This window comes from Camelus ferus, chromosome 35, assembly GCF_009834535.1.
Source record: "Camelus ferus isolate YT-003-E chromosome 35, BCGSAC_Cfer_1.0, whole genome shotgun sequence".
NCBI lineage: Eukaryota > Metazoa > Chordata > Mammalia > Artiodactyla > Camelidae > Camelus > Camelus ferus.
The window spans coordinates 23,628,417-23,645,371 of record NC_045730.1 but is presented as its reverse complement, the minus strand read 5'-3'; the positions used below and the strand labels follow the sequence as shown (position 1 = coordinate 23,645,371).

The 16,955-nt window shown below is 40.8% G+C and overlaps 1 protein-coding gene across 3 annotated transcripts in view; it reads left to right on the top strand.

The window, feature by feature from the left end:
* Positions 1-16,955, top strand: part of ARMC4 (armadillo repeat containing 4) — a 141,271-nt gene that overhangs the window by 8,659 nt on the left and 115,657 nt on the right. For all 3 annotated transcript variants that reach the window (XM_032473528.1, XM_032473529.1, XM_032473530.1), the window contains exons 3-5: positions 5,865-6,070; positions 7,449-7,544; positions 9,577-9,724. In XM_032473528.1, the coding sequence (XP_032329419.1) occupies positions 5,865-6,070; positions 7,449-7,544; positions 9,577-9,724 (450 nt within the window). The remainder of the gene's footprint in view (positions 1-5,864; positions 6,071-7,448; positions 7,545-9,576; positions 9,725-16,955) is intronic.

Below are 16,955 nucleotides of genomic sequence, written 5' to 3'. Positions count from 1 at the left end.
TTGGTTTCATTGATTTTTCTCTATTTTTCTTTTTTTCTACCTCACTTTAGTATTTATTATTTCTTTTCTTCTCTTTAGCTAGCATTTCATTTACTCTTATTTCTCTAGGTTTTTTTTTAAAAATCATACATTTAATTTAACCTAGTCATATTTGCATTGAAAGGAACTTCACTGATTTCAGGTGTGAATGAATAATATTTTACTTGGAAGATACAAAACAAAGGGTCATACCTTAGAAATACTCACAGTAGTTGATGGAATTCTCTTAAGTCTGCGTTCAGCTATAGAGAAGCTGCTTGTCTTTTGGACAAAGACATTCAGAAGCAAGTGAGCACCTCCGCGGGAGCAGGGCCGGGAGAGACGTCAGGCACCCGCACTTCTCGCCATGGTGGTCGACGCTTCAGAGGTGCATCTGTTTCTACATCCTTCTGCCTGTTCGGGGTTTATATTTCTTCTTTTTCTAGTTTCTTAAAGTGGCAGCTTAGACTGTTGATTTGAGAGTTTTCTTCATTGCTAATGTAAGTGTTTAGTGCTATAAATTTCCCCCACAGCACTGCTGCCTACCACACATTTTGATACAGTATTGTGTATTTAAAAAAATTCCCTTAAACCAACTATACCTCAATAAAAACTTTTTTTCCTTGAGACTTCCTCTTTGATCCATGATTATTTAGAAGCTTGTTGTTTAGTGTTCAGGCATTGGGAGATTTTCCCATTATGTTATTCATCGTTAGTTTGATTCCACTGTAGTCAGAGGACACACTGGGGATGACTTAAATCTTATAAATTTGGTTTTTGCTGTGGCTGAGTTCTTCATATCCTTGCTGATTTTCTATCAGTGCTGAGAGGGGGAGGAAAATCCCCCAACTATAATTGTAGGTTTGTCTGTTTCTTCTCTTAGTTCTGGGTTTGTATCTGCACCTCGGCATACACATTTAGGATTATGTCTTCTTGACTGGCCGATTCATCATTATATAATGTCCCTCTCTGTGCCTGGTAATTTTTTTTCCTGAAGTCTACTTACTCTGCTATTAATGTAGTAACTCCTGCTTTCTTCTTCTTCCTTCTTTTTCTTTTTTCTGCTTTCTTTCAACTAACGTTTGCACGGTATACCTTTTCCCCTCCTTTTACGTTAAGCTACCTGTATCATTATATTTGAAATGAGTTTCTTGTTGACAGCATATAGTTGAGTCATTTTAAACTCCACTTTCTGAAACTTTATCTGTTGAGGTATCCATTGTTGTGTTTAGATCATTTACATTTAATTAGTGATACCTTAGGACTTAACATCTGCCAGTTTAGTTTTGGCTTCTGTTTCTTCCTTCTGCTTTTCACTTTGCTGTTTTTTTTTTTTTCCTGGTTTTCTTTGGATTACTTGAACATCTTTTTTGAATTCCATTTTGATTTATCCAGACTGTTTTTGAGTGTATCTCTTTGTACTAGAGTTTTAGGTGGTTTTAAGTATTGTATTATATGTAATTTGTCATTATCTACTGGTCTGACGCTCTACCACTTGAGTGAAGTATAGAAACCATATCTCCCTTCAAGTCCCCCTCGTTTGTGTTTATTTCTTTCACATTGATAACCACGTGAGGCCCGTGTTACATGAGACTACGTTATAATTCATGCTTCAACCGTCAAACGTCATTTGGAAAACTGAAGAGGAGAATGAGTCTTTTCCATTTACCCATACTTTCATTCATTCTGTTGTATTTTTCTTCCTTTCTGATGTTGCCAGTTTCCTTCTTTTGTCATATTCTTTCTGTTTAAGAACTTCCTGTTCTTTTAGGTAGGTTTGTTGGTGACAGATTCTCTGTTTTCCTTTATCTGAGAACATTCTGAATTCCCCTTTACTCCTGAAGAATATTTCCACTGGATATGGTATTCTGGGTTGACAGTTCCTTACTTTTAGCATCTGAAAAATGTCCCAGTCTTTCTGGCCTCCATGGTTGCTCATGAGAAATCTGCTGTTATTATTAATTGTTTTTGTCTTATATGTAAAATACTGTTTCTCTGTCACTGCTGTTAAGAATTTTCCTTGTCTTTAGTTTCATGGAGTTTGATTATTATGTATCTTGGCATGGATTTCTTTGGGTTTATTCGGCTTAGGGCTTGCTCAACTTCTTAAATCTTAGATTTATGTCTTTTTCCAAATTTGGGAAAATTTCAGACATTCTTAGAATGCATTTTCAGTCTGGCCTCCTTTCTCCTTTCCTTCTGGTGCTCTGATGACATGAATGTTGGATTTTTTTGCTGTGGTCCCACAGATCCTGAGACTCGGGGGTTTTTCTGTATTTTTTTTTCAATATATTTTCTCTGTTATTCAGACTGGGTAATTTCTATTTTTTTTTTAAATTGAAGTACAGTCAGTTACAATGTGTCAGTTTCTGGAGTGTAGCACAATTGTCTCAGTCATGCATATATGTACACATATTTGTTTTCATATTCTTTTGCATTAAAGGTTATTACAAGATATTGAATATAGTTCCCTGTGCTATAAGAAAGAAATTTGTTTTGTTAATCTGTTTATATGTATAGTGGCTAACATTGACAAAACTGAAACTCCCAAACACATTAGGTAATTTCCATTGTTCTGTCTTCAAGTTCATGGATTCTCTCCTGTGTCCTCTCCATCCTGTTGCTGAACTATCCAGTGAGGTATTTTGGTTTGTAAATTTCAGTTGCAAAATTTTTATTTGGTTCTTCTTTATATCATCTGTTTATTTGCAGAGACTTTCTGATTCTTCATTTGTTTCAAGTCTCCGTAATTGCTCATTGAAGCTTTTTTACGATGGATGCTTTAAAATCTTATTCTAACATCTATCTGAGATTATTTCACCATCTATTTTATCTTGGTATAAACATCTATTCATCGCCCTTTCTCATTCAGGTTGTGATGTACCTTGTTCTTGGTACGATGAGTGATTTTTTATTGTGTCTTGGACATTTTTGGCATTATGTTGTGAAACTTTGGATTTTATGTAAAATCTTTTGTTCTAGCAGGCTTTCTCTGATACCTCACTGGTGGAGGTCTGGGGTACTGTAGGGTGTGGGTAAAACCCAAGTTCCCCACTTAGTCTCCACTGAGAACCTCGTGGTGTAGGATCTGCCTCATTACCACTGGGCAGGGGTGGAAATTAGGTCTCCCCATTGGGCCTCTGCTGACACTATCCTGGCAAGGAAGGGGTGGGGCTTGATTACCTGCTTCCCACGTGGCCTCCACTTATGCCATTGGAGATGAGCCCATTGCTATGTGGAGGTGGTGATTTTACTGCATCTTGAGATGATAAAATGATTTTTCCTCTTCAGATTGTTGATATGATCATTAATTTAATTTTTGAATATTGAACCAACACTGAATCCTGGGATGAATCCCACTTGGTCATGATGTCTTTCTTACTGTGTTAGACGTTGCTGGATGTAGTTTGGGAACACTTTACGGAGCATCTTTGCATCTACATTCATGAAGGGCATGCGTCAGTAGTTATCTTCTAATGTCTTTGTCTGGTTTTGGTACCCAGGTAATGTGGCCTCAAAGTGAACTGAGAGGTATTCACTACTTTTCTTCTCTCTGGAATTCCTCGTGTAGATTGGGTCTTATTTCTTTGTTAAATGTTTCATAGAATTTATCAATGAAGCCATCTGTACCTGGAGGTCTCTTTGTTGAAAGGTTTTATACTGAGAATTTGATTTCTTTAATAATTGTAGAACTATTCAGATTTCTTGTTGTGCTTTGGTGGTTTGTGTCTTTCAGTGAATTTGTGTGTTTTATCTAACTTACCTAATTTATTGCCATCAAGTGCAGCATTCCACTCTTATCCTTTAATGTCTGAAGGATCTTTAATGATAACCCCTCTTTCATTCCTAATATTGGCCATTTATATCTCCTCTCTTTTTATTCTTGATTAGTCTGGAAAGAAGTGATCCATTTTATTGATCTTTTCAAAGAACAGCTGTTTGTTTCATTGATTTCCTCTATTGTTTGCTTTCTATTTTATTTCTGATTTTAATCTAATTTTCTTTCTTCTGCTTTCTTCGGGTTTAATCTAATCTTACTTAATTTCTTGAATTGGAAGCTTGGCATTGATTTGAGACTTTTTTTCTTTAAATGAAGTTTTATGCTATAGATTTCTTTATAAACGGTATATAAACTGTTCCCCATAGACTTTAATATGTTTTCATGCAAATCAATGTATCTGAGGACTTCCCAGCTATCTTCCTCTTACTGATTTCTGGTTCACTTCCACTTGCATTAAGAGAAGATATTCTGTATGGTTTTTGTTCTTTTAAATTGGTAGATGCTTGTTTTATGGCTTAGAATGTGGTGCCTTTTGGTGACTTAGCCTTGTGCATTTGAGAAGAATGTGTACTCTGCTGCTGCTGTGTGCTGTGTTCTATAAATGTCAGTTATGTCCAGTTGGCTGATGGTTTTCCTCAGGTCTTTTATATTCTTATTAATTTGTTTCTGCTCATTTTGTTGATCACTGAGAGGGGAGTTCTGAAGTCTCCTAATTGCGGATTTATCCATTTTTCCTGTTAGTTTTATTTTTGCCCTACATATTTTGAAGTTCTGTTCGGTGAAAGCGCAGTTAGAATCGGGCGCTAATTGGCTCTCTGTCATAGTGTGTCTCTCTCTTTGTCCCTGATACTATTATTTGTTTTGAAGTCCATTTTGTCTGATTTTAATGTAGCCTTTCCTGCTTTTTTGATATTAGTTGCATGGAATATTTTTTCTAGCCTTTTGCTTATAGTGTATTTATATCTTTATAGATAAAGTAGTTTCTTTTAGACCACGAATAGTCGGCTTTTCCTTTTTCATCCAATCTAACGATTTCTTTCAAAGTTTTTAAATCATTTTCATGTAGTGTACCTACTGATAGGGTTGAATTAAATTTACTATTTTGCTAGTTGTTTTTATTTGTCCCATTTGTTCTTTGTTCTTTTTTCCCTCTTTTGAATTAATTGAACTTTTAGAATGATTCCATTTTATTTATGCTATTATTCCATCAGTTACACTCCTCTTTAAAGTATCTTACTTGCTGCCCCAGGGCTTTTAATATATCTCTCTAACTGATCACGTCTGCCTTTTAAGTAATACTGTGCAGTTTCACAAGATCGTTTAAGAACCTTACAGCAGTGCACTTCAGATGCCTCTCTCTGTCCTTTGCACTATTATTGTCATACATTTTGCTTTGACATGCTAACTCCTCATCAGAGCCTTTTATATTTATTTTGACCATTTCCACATTGTTTTGATCCATGTTCTGTCCTTCTGATTGAAGAGCTTCAGGAACATTTTTCTAGCCCAAATCTTTTGGCAGTGAATTCTCTCAGCTTTCCTACAGAGTTTTTTTTTTTTTTTCCCCTCTCTTTTTGTCACTTGAAAGATATGACTCCCTTGTTTTCTGGACTGCATTGTCTCTGATGAGAAGTCTCTTTTAATTGTTATGTTTCTTCCTCTGACTGTGATGTGGCTTTTATCTCTGGCCATCTGCAAGATGTTCGCCTTACCCTCGGTCTCAGCAGTGTGACTAAGAGGCGTCCCCGTCACCGTGGGGTCTGAGTGTAATTCTTCTCCAGTGGTGGTGAGGAGAGAGGCGGTCCAGCCCTGCTGCGGTGCGCTGCAGCAGACGTGAGTTTAGGATCGCCCCATCACTGTCAGCCCAACTCCAGCAGGGGTGTTGGTCCTGAAGTTGCCTGGATGCAATCTGTGTTGCTAAGCAATGCAAGTTAGAGCATCTCGAGACCTCTTTGTCTGCTTCTATCCCTGGGGTTAATTTTCAGATAGCACAAGACAATTCAGAAGTGTTATCATTGTAAAAGGGTGGTCATTTTTTTTGTTGTTGTTGCTGTTTAAATTGTAGAAGGTTAGAGTCAATGAAGGACAGCAAAAGGAAAAGGACCAGCCCGATGAGACACCTAGGAAGAGGGAGGACGCCACCTTGCGTAAAGCTAGCACCGCTTCCCGTAGGAGTGCACTGGAGAGCAGCAGAATTAATCTGGGGAAGAAACAGATGACCAAGAGATTAGAGCCAAGCTTAAACTGGAAGAGCACTATTGATGCCAAAGGGTATGTAGACATTTACATGCTGGGTTGTCTGAGGCATCCTCGCTAACCACGTTTGCCTACCTTTTCACATACCTTTATTTCGTCAGGGGAAAATACAGAGTAGATGCTTACATCTCCATCCGTAATGCAAGTTGATTCCTTCCTCCTTTCTTCATGTTCCAAGCAGAAAGATTCGGCATCCAACAGGGTGTGTGCGCAGAGCACCGTGAAGGGAGAGCATGGTTCCCTCTCACGTAGATGGTGGATCAGGGCAAGTAATACCTGGAAAAGATGCTGAGACACGTGGAGGAGTCACTCGGGAAATGCAAATGTTGTGGTAGGGACCAGGTTAAGGGAGTGCTAGGAGAACTCATTTTTAAGTTATGTGATTAAATTACATGGAGTTACTGAGGGAAAATTTCATAGAGGTAGCATCTTGTCAGTAACAGAACTCCAAGTGAACACTACAGAAAGGGAAGGTCCTGAGTAAGGCGGACACTGGTTTGATGAAATGTCTGAAACGTACAAGTCCGCCCCCTCCAAATCGGCGCCAAAGCAAAGATTAAGGACCAGTGTCAACGCCAAAGCAGAGACGCCCAGACCACTTTTTACAGTTTAGCAAGTAGGCTTAAAAGTTGCAATCTGTTTTCAGTATTCTGTGTTGTCCCCTTCTTGGGTTAAGACCTGGTTCCCAGCTGGTCACCTGGGGACCCTCAGCTGCAGGGAGTCTTAGAACCACAGGTGATGATAATTTGGAAGCAAACTCAGAGAGCTGACAGAAGGCAAGGGTTTTCTGGAAGGAGGAAGCTGCTTGCTCCTCTGATTCTCATTGATTCTGGGGTGTTTGACCTTCGGAGCCTGACTGGAAAGAGTCTGAAAATGACAAACACATGGGCTGCCTGTTAACTGGGAGGGGAATTATAAAAGCCTGCTTTTCCCATGTGCTTACTTTTTCAACTAATAATTTACTAGTTGGGTATTTAAAGCAGACCCAGTATGTGCCAAGGAGTATGCTAAGCTTGGGAAGACCCAGAAAACCAGGCAGGGGCCCTGCTGCAAAGTTGATGGGGGAGGGGCGGTGAGGTAGAGAAACAGGCAACTCTGCTCCAGGACAGAAATCACAGAAGGAAGGGCCTTCCCAGTTACGGCAGCCTGTGGAGACCTAGTACAAAGGAACACTGGGCAAAGCGATTCTTCAGTATGTAAAGTGACTAGCGGTGCTTGAAGGACCAAAAGGGACGTCTCAGGTGTCAGAGGAGGCCGGAGCTCAGAGTCAGTCTCTGTGTCAGGAAAGCACATCATTTGGGTACATGAAAAGGATGGAATATTCGTCCACGTTTCTATTTTTAATTTCCTATTCATCAGCATAAGGTAATTAATAAAGTTACTATTTCTTTAGGAAAAGAAGCTCAGTAAGAGACACCCAAGGAGGAAAACATGGAGGAAGACTTGAAAAGCCAAGACCATCTATTTTGCCTGGAATAGCACAGTTTCGGTGTGTTTCTGTTACCCTGACCCGTTGTTAAAGGCCACCCCCTACACGACACGGGCTAGTGAATGCCAGTTAATGGTGTTCTTACTTGTTCCTATTAGGGCCCTATATCTTAATCCATATTGACAGTTAGCAGGAATGCTGTAAAAATGGGAGTAGTAGATTTCTTTAAGTAGATTTACAAGATATCCTTTTAATGTGAAGTTACTTTAAATACATCGGTCTACTGATATTAGTTAACCCTACGTAAATGAATATATTTAATGCAAAAAGCAGGTAAGTAAGTGGGAGCAGAACTGGGCTCTTAGCTGATCTCCTGCCTCTGAATAATCGTGTCATAGCAAAACCGCCGTCTTTCTGAGCCTCACTGTACTGATGACCGATGGCTCTGCCATTCTAAAGTGATACATGTTATTTGTCATTATCGATTTTCAGTTTGACAACAAAAACAACGTATCTGGGGGAGGAGGTTCAGCCACTTTTATTTTATGACGGTGGTGGGAGGAAATGGCAGGAGTTTCACGTTATAAAATACGCACACTTGGAAAAAAACCTGGGCTTTTATAGTTCTACAGTTTACATTAATGACTGGCATCCATTCTGAGTTAATTTTTTATAAAGTGTGACACCCTTGCCAAAGTCAAGGTTCTTCCTTTTTTTTTTAACCTAGTGATGTCCAATTGCTCCAACACTGTTTGATGAAAAGGCCATTTTTCCACCACTGAATGGCTTTTTCACCTTAGTCTGTCCTTCAGATATACATCCAGGGGCGGAATGCTGGACCGCATGGCAGCTCCGTCGCTGACTTTCTGAGGACCCTTCACCCTGTCTCCCACAGTGGCTGTACCAGCTGTATTTTCATTTTCACTCAGCTTGATGTTTTTACCACCTCTTCTTTATCCGTTGTCGATGGACACGGAGGTTGCTTCCATGTCTTGGCTCCTGTAAATGCTGCTGCTGCGAACATAGGCGTTTACATCGTTTCTTGAGTAGATCTGATCTACCCGACTTTCCTCTGTAACCAGCTCAGGTGTTCGTGACATCTTTTGGACAAGCGAATACATAAACCTGAAACTCAGCTCATGTGGGCTTGTTAAATTGGAACAGGCACTTCCGTTCAGGATTCCACCCCGCTGTGGCGCAGGGAGCACAGCTGCACCGTCCTGTGCTTTTGAAAGTACAAGAATTCGAGCTCTTTGTGCTACAAGACCTGAGAAATTAACAGAGTGGTAGGACCTTAAAAGTTAATGGAACTTGACAGTTAGCCACCCTCCTCCTATGCTTCCAGGTGGAAAAGACTAGAAAAGACTTATGGAAGAGAGCACAATGGGGTGATGGAGAGAGGAGAGGAGGCAGAGAAAGAAAGGAAATAAGGATGAATTAGACATTGTCTGGAGGGCTTGAGTGAGCTAGCCTGTGTCTGTGACCTTGATGTTGGGTTAGAAGCCTCTAGAGCAGTGAGGAGTAAAGGGAACTCCCTTTGTGATGGGAGCAAATGCCTCTTCCTTTCGGGCACTGGCAGCCTGTCCCACTGAGCTTTCTGCAGTAATAGAAATAGTGGATTTCTGAGCTGTCCAGCATGGTGGCCACTAGCCATGTGCAATTATTGAGCACTTGGAGTGTGGCCAGTGCGATTAGAGAACTGAAGTTTTAACTGTAAATTCATTTTTAAGTAAATAAATAGAACAAATGTAAATATAAATAATCACAAGTTATTTAAGTTATTTAACCACTGACAAGCAGCTGCCTTATTGTACAGAAACATCTTAGGTCATTTACCTAATACCCTTGTCATTTCTTACTTTTCTTTATTATTATTGCATCCATAACAATAATACTAAACTGCACCTGCTATAGAGACATGCATTTATTCACCTTCCTCATATAGGTCTTAACAGAGAGCTTCCAGAACTCGGAAGATGTTAGTATCTTATACATTGCTTATGGACATGTTGTTGAAATAGTAACCTTATAACCATGTCCATGCTGTAGCATAAATATACTTATTTTATGATGTTGTTGTTATTGTTTTTAGTAAGAGTGTTCAAAAGGTTGAGGACATTATTAGTGACAGCGCCTCAGAGAGTGAGGAAGATGAAGAACCATCTGAACGTCGTAAGGAAGCAAATGCAGATTTGCCATCAGAATACTGGCAAATTCAGAAGCTGGTGAAATATTTGAAGGTGAGAGACAGATCTTTTGCACTGTTTGCAATGTTTATTTTAAATTTTTTCCTAAAAAATGTATATTCTGCTTCCAAGCTTACTGTATGTTTCTTTCAAGTAAGGTAGTATCTCTGTTACTATTTAAATGTGCACACAAGAAGGTCTTATCACCCTGAGGATAATGAAGTTTGTCCTCATGGAGCAGCCAGGCTGCCTGGTACCAGCCCTCTCCCCTGACTGGGGAGCAGTCAGTGGGCCATGACCACCAGCAGATGTTGTGACTTGTCAACATTTTATGATTTGCAGTCTGGTGTGGTAGAAAGAGCAAGGAGTTTTGAAGTTGGACCTAGACTAATTTCTAGGTTGTGTCACTTACTAGCAGTGTGACTGTTAAAAAGTTATGATTTTGAGCCTTAATTTTCCCAACCCATGGAGTGAAATTAGTAATACCCACTATGGGGTTATTTTAAGGACTAAGAAAACACATTTGAAACATGTGATGTTGTGTCTGATACATTGTAGGTGCTTAAAATACGCAATATTGGTCCATTTCTGTGACTCTCTTTAAGATCACGTGTGAAAACATTTTACATAAAAACTGGCCCATAAGACATTGTGTTTAAGTCTTTGAATGTGGGGTGGGGCAAGGAAAATGATTTACCCAAACTGGGACGAATACTGACTTCTGTTATTGGATGTGGACCCTGATGATGTCCAGGCCGTGTCTGAAGCTACATCCCGGAAGCACTTGTGAAAGCATCTTGTCCTCCTGCGTTTGCCAGTGGCTCATCCTATTTAAAGATATTTATGTGACTCCTAAATTGCTAAAGGATGCTTTTCCTGTGCCTTTGAGGTCATTCCCAGCTGACGGGTAAAACAGCCTATGTGCACATTTTTGTGAATTCAGCAAAGGCCCTCTGCATGCACACAGTCCTGTAGGTGCAAGTAAGTCGAAAAAGTTTTTCCTAAAAGAAAAATATGGCCCCTTCCTCTGATGGACACGGTCTCAGCTGCAATTCCCAGCATTTCTCAGAAACAAATTTTACATTTTCCTGAATCTTAAGAAAACTTAATCAAGAAATTGGGAAATTAGAATTAAAATCTGAGAAGTAAAATTTAGTAATCATCCTGAAGAAATTATTGGTTCAGAGGAATCTACCGATACCACGGGAAGTAAGAACAGTTAATTATCTTGGTAATCACTCCGCAGTGTATGTGCGTATCACACCAGCACCCTGTACGATGTAGATAAACAATTATATGTGTCAGTTATCCCTCAGTAAAGTTTAAAAAAGAGAGAAGAAAATTCCGGCAGCAGAGTCAGAGTTGAAGGCAGGCGTTTGCAGACCTCAGGGCAGAGAACGGTGGTCACAGCCTAGTCAGGGAGACTTGCTCGCTGTTCCCGCCTGCTCTAAGTGTGTATCTGCTGCTAATGGCGAGTCATTCTTGCAAAAATGAGTAATAAGCTTATATGTATCGTATGCTTTACACAAACCCTGTTAGTGGTGTTCCAAGAGATAACAAACTTGTGAAGCGAAGTAAGTTGTTAAATTTAAGATTTTGACCTGTGATCCCCTGTGGCCTTGCTGAGCCTGCTAGCTCTGAGTGGGATGTCATTTGGAGGTGCCCTGGCATTTTTCCAGTGTTTGGATAGTCACTATGTTATATGTATTATATATTACAATTTGTTCTTTTCAAGTAATTTAATGGAAGAAATGCAGAGAGAGGAAGATGTGACTGTGGGTTGTGCAACCCTCTGTCCTGAAATCAGAAGCTGATCTAAAATCTGAATTAGCAAAAACAACATAGATTTAATGGCCAGATCAGAATCAGGGCAAGCAGATAACGTATCTGCATCCTTAAAAAGGGAAATGAGTGTATGCGAAGCAAACCTAATGCCCACCTTGGCTATGCTTTTGGAAACCTCTTAACAATCTGACCAATGTCAATGCAAAATGAAAGGAAATTTTTAACATCTGGAATATTTGTCATGAAAGAAAAGTCAAGACTGCTGGATAGAACAATGATTTGTATATTTTAACATTACATTTTGAGAATATCTTATAAATGATAAATATTTTAATATCTTTCAATTTTTAAAATGGCTTTTAGTTAGTATTTATTTTGTGTTAATGTTCCCTCTTCTAGTGTCTTCTGTTATCAAATAGCAGGTGGAAATCATTTTTACATGTTATTGCAATTTAAATATATATAGTTTTTTTAATACAGAAAACCTTGGAAATGTTTATAATCTTTACCACAAAAAGTGCTGTGCTGTTTATTATGGAAACAATTTGCTATTATCATCATCAGTTGTAGAGTAACATAAGTAAAATTTAGGAAAAAATATAAAATAACTGAGGATTTCAGGAATTCCTGAGAATTTCTGGGATTCCAGTGTTTCAGTCAGGAATCTGGAAGATTCCTATCTGTTGGGAACTTGGAAACACTAGTGTGGAGCATAGGCTGGCGTTTGGGCCGCACGGTCTCGCACCCCCTTGGCGGGAGTCTCTGTGCACAAACCATCCGGTCAGCACGGCGGCCAGCCCCGCACACACGGCAACAGCGTCTGGGCTCGGGTGACCTGCGTGGCCTGTGAGCCCGGGGTTGCCCGGGATCTCCACTCAGAGAGAGCGTGTCATGCAGGGAAAAACTGGCAGTGAACTCTGCCACCCAGCACTGCAGCCACAGGCACTGGGGCTTGGACGGGGCCTTTTGGAAGAAGATGTGTTGGTGTTTATGCAAAGAATTTTGGTCTGTTAATTTTATTTCATTAGCAAAAGGAATCAAAGAGTCAAAAGGGCAGATGTGTCAGCTGGGCCAGGAGGCAGGATAAAGGAGCAGTTAGAGGCATGATCTTCGAAGTCAGAAAGACTTCAGCTGAGTCGGGTGTCTGCCAGTTACTAGCTCAGTGACCTTGGGGGCGCTGGCGGGCCTCTGCCAGCTTTGGTTTCCTCATTGGTCAAGATGGCAAAATAAAAGATCCCACATTTTAGGGTTACTGTAAATATTACATGAAATCTAACACATGTTGAGGGCTTAGCAAAAAGGGCCTAGCTCAGCACCTGTTGGCAATGTAATTACTGTTGTTGCATCTTACGACTGTAGACCAGGTGAGCCGGGGAGGCTTAGTGACGTGCACAGGCGGTCCTCAGCTTTTGCTTTGAGATTCTGGCAACCGATAGAAGGAAGAAATACAGTGAGTTCATACAGCGAGGGACTCTTACCATCATAAGGTCAAAAACAACCCACTTGCCAATGAGGGTAACTGATCCTGGTGCTAAGAGCAGAAAGAATTTTCTCCCCAAGGACTTAATGGGGCAGCTAGTGGATAAACAGTGAAAAACATCCTCCCCGCGAACATGGCGCAGTGTGTCTGGGAAGAGTCTCATTATTGAATAGCTGTCTTGCGCTTTTCAACTTTTTAGCCTAAGTCCACAGAATAGCAGGCCAAAAAGGGATGCGCTGTTGCTGTCCCAGAGCAGCTAAGGAAAACACGTATTGATGAAGTGCTACCTAAGCTTGCATAAGTTACCCGTCAATAAATCATGTGCAAATGTGATACTTTTGGCCAGAGAATAAATTGCTTGGAATTATTATAGTTCCCACAGGTAAATATTCTTAACATAGCCAATAAAAGAAACAGTATATCTACAAATGATTTCAAGGTTTTCGACACAGATAAATGTTTCTTATATGGAGACACAAAAGGATATTAAAAGCCCATGAAATGCAAAATTGAATGTCTCTAGGTAATCTCAGAAAAATACACCTGACATTGTAATTTACACAATCATGCCCTAAATGTAGATTTCAAACAGCAGAGAAATGTTAATCTTGACTGACTCTCCACTTACCATTTTCCAAGTACAGCAATGTCTGCAATTGTTGAAAAAGTTTTGATGAGCTCATTAATACCCCGACAAGTCAATGAATGATATAGCTTAGTATTTATCCAGAGCTATGAGCTCAGATCTTGGCACATCATAACGGGAGTTAGTCTTTAATTATTTGGCTTTGACATACTTTCCTTTCAACTTGCAAGTTTTACATCTGTATATATATTTTTAATCGGGATTTTTAGAACACGGTTTAATTTTTAAACTAATGGTTATATTGCATTTTTACTCATCAGCCTTCCAGCTTCCCCTCCCCCCACACACAGCTGGTGACTTTGCACCCTAATTCTAAATGAAGCAATAAATTCCTTTTTCAGCCACCTGAGTGGGAAGCGCTTCCATTCTGCCTTCTGCTACCCCTTGTGGTGCAGCCTGTCTTATCAGCTACTCTTTGAGTGGAGAGACCACATTAAACTCATTTCTGTATTTCACAGGGTGTCTCACTAGTGAGCCCAGGCTTGCCGCTCCGCCCTCTGCTCAGGTGTGCCAGGGACAGAATGAGGTTCCCCAGGTGCCAGGCTGTCCTTCCGCTCTCAGCTCCTTGAGAACCGCTTTTCCTCCCTCTGAGCCTGAGTCGTTCGGTTCCTTCTGCTGGGGATGTCTTTCCCCATCTTCTTTTACTCCCGTCCCCTCCTTTCCCTCTTCCAGCCTCCTTGTAGATAGATGGCTTCCTTGCTGCACCTGCCAGCATTATATGAATCTTCTTTTCTCCCCTGTCCATTGTGGCTTCAGAATCTCACAACTGAGATGTTTTGCTTTGGCTCAGTCCCAGCGACTGGGGGAGCTGGTTGTTAAGGTATACGCCCCACACTAATACTGTGAGTCTCTCTAGAAATACAGTAAGTTTCACTCAATTCTAAATCGGAAATGTATGGAACCCCTTGGTGAAACAGGAGAGTTGGAGGATTTTTGTTGTTTGGAAATGGGGAATACTTCTTCACCACAAGTGTTCCAACAATATAAATGAACACAAATATGTACCTTTTAGTAACATGAGACAAAATGTTGAAAGTTCATAATTATAAGTAGATCTGAATTTCACACACCTTAGTGTAAGTATCCTTAAACTGAAGCATGGATTTCTGGACCCATAGTTGTAGCCTGCTGGAATCCATCTCTATGTGGATTAACGATGGAATTTAATACTATAGGATGAATAAATCCAAGAGAAAGTTGAGGAGACTAGACTACGGGTGGTTCGCTTTTGCGTAGTTGGAAAGGATCCCAGAGGCTGGGTCTAGAATCGTGCTTTGTCTCTCCTGTAGGCACTTTCTAGGGCCGTTCATTGAGGATAAGCTATCTGTTCGTCAACTCCAGGCTCCGCTGGGATATTAGCAAGCAAGTTTGGAGGGGTGTGCCCTACTCTGATGTGCTTCATTCAGCGGGGCTTGCACCTGAGTGCTTGCTCAATAATGGAGGAATCTAGGGTTAATCCCCAGAGCCACTTCCCCAGGTACTCCTCCTCCCTGTGGGTGCCTATTTCTGCACCTGGGATTTTGATCAGAGTCCAGCTGGTGAAGCAGGGTGATGAAAGCATTGATTTAGAAAGCTGAGTCCACCAGCAGGTGATATGCAAAATGAATCCCAGTGGGAAGACTGGAAGCCAGCGACAGAGGCTGCACTGATAAGAGTGTGTTGAGGGCTTGGAATAGGGTAAGTGTCCTTGGAAGCAGCAAGGACATGGCCAAGAAAGAAGGCAGGCTGGTTTATGAGGAGGGTTGGTTTGGGGGCAGATTAAGTTTGAAGAGAGTGAAATATGCAAATAGAAATGCCCATACAATAATTGGAAATAAAGGACTGAAGCTCCAATTATTCACTAGAAATGAGCTACCATTTTGAGAGCCAGAGGGATGAACGAGACTTAGAAAAAACTGTGGAGCAGGTGGCCTGTTCGTGTTTTTTTATTTTATTCATGAACAAATGTGGCCTCTTACAAGCCAATTAGAAGGTAGCTGCCTCTCACTCAAGTTAGTACAGCTAAGGCAATATTTCTAATATTTCTGGATCAAAAATTTTATGTTAAATTCCTTAAAAATTAGTTTGCCATCTTACAAGCAGTTTGCTTCACTGGTCCTTTTATTAATCTCAAAGAAAGTAACATTTGATTCGGTAATTTTGTGCAACCAGTTAGTGGCTTAAAAAGATTAATTAAAGGAGGATAAGTAATTAGGAAAGTTTGAAGCAAAAAGAGAAAAATGTTTATTTTTAAAGTAATTTTCCCTCTGATTGAAAGCTCCTACACACTAACACTGGGAAGAGCTAGATATGGAAACTGGGGCGAGGTGGGCTTTTTAATGTAAATTCAGAAATATGGGATCAGCTTTGAGTATGATATTGGGGCAATCATTGTTCCCAAGTTCTAGGGGGATGACGATGTTACCTGAACGCAGGTCATTCGGCAGAGAGTGGCTGGTGTGGACTGCTGAGGGCAGCTTATGATCACGGCAGGGCATCACCACATGTGAATCCTCTGCCTCCACCCGCGCTGTCATTGGGCTGTAGGGCCCAGTTAACTTATTCCATGTGACCAAGCGTGTGTCGATTCCACCTTTCATGTGAGTCTGAGGTCTTGCTAGTTGTTTTTCTGTGATGTAGCCACAAACTGAGAACTGTCAGCCCGTGAAAAGTGAAGGTATTTGGTGGTTCCCCTGGCTCAGCAGTGCCCGGGACTCTTGCGTCAGAGCGACATTGAGAAGACATTCACATCAGAAATCTCAGGAGGCTTCCGAAGAGGCTTTCCAGGCTCCCTCTCTGGAATGTTTTGGATTTCCTCTCTGGAGTGGGGTTCTTGACAAGGGCATTTTTCAGACTTGAAAACCTTTGTCAAAGATCACTTTTGTGGGGCTCGTGTTCCTTACTGATCTTCCACGAACTGATTAACACACACACATACACACCCCGCCGTGCACTCACAACCTTAATTGGCTAAAGAGTTCTTTGAAGTCGTAATTGGGAATGTTTTTTCATCACAGAAATCTGATGTACTTGGCAATCAATCCAGTTAATTAAATTCCTTCCTCGTTACTTGGCTTTGGGTTTGGAGAGGCAGGTAGTGTGATCCCTGTCTCGTTGGAGGAAAAGCCGAGACCTGCTCCACTCCGGGCCGCACAGAAGGTGGCTGTGGGCCGAGGAGGCGTCCAGGGCTCTGGTTATTCAGGCCTCCTGTGCAGAAGTTCAGGGCTCAGGGGGCCTGAACGCCCAGCACTTGAGCATTCCTGCTTTCTCTCCTGTGAGTTGGAAACCAATTACACGTGGAGTACTTCTTAACAAAAGAATTCAGTCTTCATTTTTGGAAAGCAGCGTCAGAATGTGCTAGGTTTTTAGTTAAAGAGATGGAGAATGTGATAGTG